Source organism: Eschrichtius robustus, chromosome 17 (genome assembly GCF_028021215.1).
Source record: "Eschrichtius robustus isolate mEscRob2 chromosome 17, mEscRob2.pri, whole genome shotgun sequence".
Classification (NCBI taxonomy): Eukaryota; Metazoa; Chordata; class Mammalia; order Artiodactyla; family Eschrichtiidae; genus Eschrichtius; species Eschrichtius robustus.
Genome location: NC_090840.1, coordinates 31,974,909 through 31,980,908, shown reverse-complemented (window position 1 = coordinate 31,980,908; position 6,000 = coordinate 31,974,909). Strand labels below are relative to the sequence as shown.

At 42.6% G+C, this 6,000-nt stretch overlaps 1 protein-coding gene across 1 annotated transcript in view; it reads left to right on the top strand.

Annotated features, from left to right (window-relative positions):
• The first annotated feature begins 1,304 nt into the window (after positions 1-1,304).
• Positions 1,305-6,000, top strand: part of MMP16 (matrix metallopeptidase 16) — a 332,743-nt gene continuing 328,047 nt past the window's right edge. Inside the window, exon 1 of the mRNA XM_068525510.1 lies at positions 1,305-1,757. Within this exon, the coding sequence (XP_068381611.1) occupies positions 1,626-1,757 (132 nt within the window). The 5' untranslated portion in view covers positions 1,305-1,625. The remainder of the gene's footprint in view (positions 1,758-6,000) is intronic.

Here is a 6,000-nt window from a genome sequence, read left to right as displayed (position 1 = left end):
CCCCAAACAGATGCCTGCCTGTCTCCCTTCCCCCTTTCTCTTTCAGCCAAACCATCACCTGCCAAGGGCTGGTGGTTGCTGCCACCCCAGTCCACTGCCTCACACTGCTGCGGCTCGAGTCCTTTTTGGCAGCCTCTACCGAAGTTCCCCTGCCAGCAGCCTCCTCCTCTTGACTGCAGCTCTCCTCGCTCCCGCCAGCCTCTCCCCCGCTTGGTCTGCGCGCAGCCTCTTCCTCCCGCCCTAGCCAGCTGCTTTACTCGCCTTTCTTCAGGCTGCTCCCTCTCCTTTCCTCCCCAGCCCTTCCCCAAGCTCCCACAGCGCGGTTCTTTCAGGCGCCCCCGCCCTCTCTGGCCCGGTGTTTTGTTAACACCCGGACCACCTCTCCGGGGTCCCAGTGTGTACCTGTTTCCACCAGACAGAACATCTTTGGAAAGTGAGCATTTTCCTCGTGCTTTGTATTTGACTAGATTTCCCTCACGCCCCCACCCTTTGCCTTCCCCTCGAGCCCAAAAGGCGGGGTGTAATGATGGTAGAGAGAATCCAGGGAGACAACAGGCCACAGGCTTGGTTGGTGGGCCTCAACAAAGTTTTGGACGCTCAGGACTTGCCAGCTCAGGCTTTTTAAACTTGGCCTACTGGCAACAGACCCGAGCCCCCAAGCAGCGCACAGTGACCCGGGCGCTCCCTCAGATTCCCAGCGTCTGTTCGACTGAGGACGACGGTCGCCCACCGGGACCAGGCCTGGGCAGCTCCCCAGCCCATACCGGGGTCCGCAGCCTGAGCCCCACCCAGTCCCCGGCAGCGGAGGGGCGCACTTGTTTCTAGGTGCTCGGCGGAAGGTGGGCGAGAAGAAAGAATGGAGCCGCCCAGGTTCTTGCGTGCTTGTCTCGAGGATAAGGGGTGGGTGGTATGTTAAAGACCACGTCTCAATTCAGGACCCCTCTCCCGGGCTGTCTACTTTCAGTGCGCGGTACAGTGGCAGTTCCCCTTTACCAGCCGTCTCCTTTAAGAAGCGCGCGCTTGCGAGTCGGGTTGTGTGAGTGTGTTCGTGTGCAGATGTGTGTGTGTGTGTGTGCGTGTGTGTGTGTGTGTTTGTGCGCGCGCGCGCCGAGGGCCCAAGAGTCAGGCAGACCCCGGGAAGGAGGAGTTATGTAGATTACGGATGAACGTTCTGGAGGGGAGCGAGGAGAGGAGGGAAGGAGAAGCAGAGGCGAGAGAGCGAGGAGCGGCCGAGGCCCTTCCCGCAGAAGCAGGAGGCGGTAGCGGCGGAGGAGGAGTGGGCGGTGGAGGAGGAGGAGGACGCACCCTCTGGAGGCGGCGGCGGCTGCTGCGGCTGCGACTCGGTTCTTTGAGCCGGAACCGCCGGTGAACTTGGGCGCCACGTTCCCGGCCGCGGGCCCACGAGGATGGTGAATGCGAGCTGCTGCTGACTCTACCTCAGCCGCTGCTTCTCTGGGGGCTGCCGAGCGCGGGGCCCTCTGTCTCCTCCCCTTGCCGGGCTGTGGGTGAACCTGCAGGCTCCTTACCCACCCGGAGGACTTTTGAAAGGAAACCAGGGAGGGAGGGAAAGGGAGAGAGGGAGAAAACGAAGGGGAGCTCGTCCATCCATTGAAGCACAGTTCACTATGATCTTACTCACATTCAGCACTGGAAGACGGTTGGATTTCGTGCATCATTCGGGGGTATTTTACTTGCAAACCTTGCTTTGGATTTTATGTGCTACCGTCTGCGGAACGGAGCAGTATTTCAATGTGGAGGTAAGAGTACGAGGGCTTTCTTCCTTCCCCCTTGCCTGGGCTGCTCCCTGAAACATATCGTTCACTCGTCAGATCCTTGTAGCTCACAGCAGCCAGGGTCTCAACACATTGTTTCCCTTCCAGCCGCCAAGACCCGTGTTGAGTTTCCCTGTCTTAGGTGATGGATGCGCGTGAGACTGAGAATCCGTTATCCCCAGCAGCACAAAGCACCGTGCTGCGCGCTCAAAGACACAATTGTAGCCGATCCATGCTTCTTATCAAGGAAAGAGGCGAAGACCTAGAAGACCTACATATAGCAAACGTGTAGTCTGATAAAAGCAGTTTGAGTTTATAATAAATAAACTGCTCGGGAAACACAGAATTCATTGCTTGGCATAATGTGCTGCCTTGGTATTGTTCCTGAAATCGTTTTCCCTGTGTTTTGTGCCTAACAAAGGAGGTTAAAATCAAAGAATCTAGAGGAGAGCGTGGGAATACTTGATATGTTTAATAACATTACTTTGTGATAAAACACTTGACTAGACAGAGTCTTTTTCTCATTTAGACATAACTTAATACACTGTAACTAGATCTGGCTACACAGAGGACATGAAATCCATCTCTTTAAGTGTTTTCGCTTCCCCTCCCCCACCAATTGAAAATAAATGTGGCCCAATGTAATAGTTCTGAGGTGTGTCTTACAATTCGATTTCACACTCTCATGGCAAAACACAGAGGATTTAGACTGTCATTTGCTTTACTTTGATAGCTTTGGGAACAGACAGACACAAAGCAAAAGGGAACTTAAGGATAACGACTTGTCAGACCTATGCCAAAGTACTTTTCCTGTCATCAACTCAGCACTAAAGCCAGTAACATGCAATAAATCAATGGAAGCTTGTATACACCTGGGCTCTAACCAGTTTATCACCTACACGGTGGAATACAAAGACAATAAGAGGGTCTTAGTAAAATATACTCCTTTTGGATAGATCTTCTGTCACCTCAAAAGAATTATGATTAAGTCTCTGAAGAATAATGTGATTTTTTCCCTATATTGTTGATTTTTTAAAGCTTATTTTCATGTTGTTGGGTGTGTGTGTTTACACAACAGCAGAACCTGTTGCACAGTATTTGAACGTGTTTCATGTAACAGATTTATATACAAAGTGTGCATAATAAATGCCATATGTGAGGGCATATTCTGAATATAATTCTCTGTATAAACTCTTCTTAGGACTACATGTAATAAGTGGTGGTTAATAGAGAAACAAAGTATTTGAAAAAGTAAGAACCATTATCAAGAGTTAAGTTTACAGATATTAAGTATGATTATATTACACCAAAACCCTAATTCAAACGAAAACTGTTTAACCCTTTGAAAAATACAACTTTGTTTTTCTGAATAAAAGAGATGGAAAGGGACTGTAAGTCCAGACTTTTCTTGGTTGCAAATTTGAACTGTTGGAATTGCATGCCACAGATGGATTTTTGTTTCTAACATTTAAATCAAGAGATAATTTAATGTGGAAATGAAAAAAGTAAGCAGTTCATAGACTAGAGGAATGAAAGTGGCAAGCTGTTATTTATAAGGTTATAAACAGAAGGGCCTATTGCTTCAGATTGGTGGTGGTGGTGATGGTGGTGAGGTGGGGTGTGGGGGAGGTGGTTAAAAGTAGGGGCTAGTTTTTATCTTGCTCAATCTGAAGAGGGAGGGAGAGCCTGGATTCATGGCCACCTGCCTTGGGAAAGTCTTAGATTTGCTTTCAGAGACTATTGAGATAACATCAGTGTATTGATGATTATTAGCTTTCCTTTTTGAGCCTAAATAAAATGTGCGTGTATTTCTTCATAGTTTGAATCCCTCAATCAGTTCAATAAGATATTATTATGGGAGAAAAAGTTATGATTTTGCTAAAAAAAGATTTTATTTTGAATTTCTGAAATTTCTTCTCTTTCTTCAAGATACATGTTAAAAATTGTTCATGGAAAAAAGAGGGTTTTTTTTCCTCCATTTTTAGAGTATTTAAGTTATTCCATCCATATTTATGACACAATGCAAAGATTTAATTATGAAAGATAAGAGGCATGTGCCATCTGAGACCTTAAAAAGGGTATTTGATACAAAGGAGATTTTCTAATTATTTAAAGTAGATTATGTTTCAGAGTTTTGTATTCTTCCCAAATAGCATTTTTTAAGCATTTGAACATATCCTTAGTTGGGTTTATATACTTCTTTGTGTGTAATGATAACCTTTTTTTAAAATCATAAGAATAGCTGCTAGATAATTCAGCATACTATAAAGAACACGGATGACAGGATATTTTGTGACATGAATTTCTGCCTGATTCACTTTTATTAGATGTTTCTTTTTGGTAGGAAACACTAATGGGAAGAATAGTCCATCACATCTTCAGAAAAGGCATTTATATTGTGTTGCGCATTCTGGTTGCAAAACATAAACTGAGACTGCTTTATTTGACTGATTCTTAAAGACAGTCTTAAAATAAACAGTAATGGTATCAATCATGCATGAAGCTCATATGATCATACTTTTTTTTTTCTAGCAAGCACACTAAGTTATTATAGTTGGAACGAAGCTTCTAAGAGATGCTTTTTATGCTGACAACTGAGATTACAATGCTTTATTCCTCGCTGAGCTTCACAATTGGTGGGACCCCCCATACTTTTCATTTCTACAGTTTAAGGTTTAAAAACCTATGTTCCCTCCCCACCTAGGTGGGAGGGAGTTGGGTAGAGGTATTCATGTTAACTCTTTCCTGTCTGATTTTGAAAGTATAAATTTTGAAATTTTTAATTATTAGAGCAGGAGATATTTGTTAATATGCTGATGAAAGCCTATTACAGGAAAGAGTGCATTTTGTTTGTTTGCTTTTGTATTTAAGAAGCAAAAAGGAACATCTCTTACAGCTAAGAAGAAGGGTAAGACACTAACAGAAGCAGTACTATGGAAGAGATTCAATAAATTCCCCTCCTTATATATTTCTGGTAGAACACTGTTTAGTGCTAAAATTTCACTATACACTTGTTTAAAGATTTTTGTATATCACTGGATCCATTTTTGTGGAGTGCACCTTTCAGTATGTAATCATTAGCATGATGCAAAGGAGGTACATTGCTAATATTAACTAAAACTCAAAGACTGCTGTCATTGGACAGCAGTCTGAATCAGACGTGTTCATTGGTCAGAAGAAGCTAAATTGTTAGCAAAGAATCATGATTTAATCTGTACACTCTAAAAAGTCATTTTGTCTCTAAAATAATTTTCTTGTTGTAGTGGGGATTCTCATGATCCTGGGACTCCTTTATTTATTTATTTTTTTAACACTGCAAACAATTTTGTCATGAAATTAAGATAGAATAAATATAGTTCATAATCAATAACTTTCATCATCAACTTTCATAGTTTGTCAAGTGTTAAATATTTATGTGAACATGTTGTTTCTTTTTTTAAACAATAGCACACATTTCTAGTGAGAAAAATTATTTTAAGCCAATTTAATGGTAAAATAAAAGCATGTGATACTCTGAATGATGCACATATCAAAGCATGAGAAGATGACTTTTGGTGACAAAAAGAACTTGATAAAACAAAAATTTATTTGTTCCTTTCTTTGTTAAAGAAAGAAAAGAGATTCTAGATTTCAGAAGGCTGTTTTATGACAAATACTATGAACTGTGAGTGTAGCCCTCCTACATTTTTCTTGCAGTGTTTAACTGATTTAGTATTTATTCACCTTTGTCAGGTTTATCTGAATCTACCTAAAAGTTCAGAGTTTCCTTGGATTAGCTTTGTACTGCGTATCATCTTAGCAGTAATTAGTGGTGAGACATTTCAGAGATAAAAAATTATACTTTACAGGTTTTAAAACGTCAGATGTTGGGATCTTTTCTCATATCTCTTATTTTCTACTTGCTTAATTAATCAACATGCATTATTTTATTTGCTCATGGAAGGATGGTGACAACGTGATCTGGTCAGTCTCCTTGAGTAAGGATTCTGACTACATCCCATAATTCTCCATTGTAGCAATTTTATACTGGTCAATAACAGGGGCTATTGACCTTGAGTAAGGGATTCTGTCTCCTTGAGTAAGGGATTCTGACTACATCCCATAATTCTCCATTGTAGCAATTTTATACTGGTCAATAGCAGGGGCTGCATAACTGATTCACAAAGGTTTTTAACCTGCAACATTCCATGCTTTGGAATCCCAAGTGTGCTGGCCATTCAGAATATCA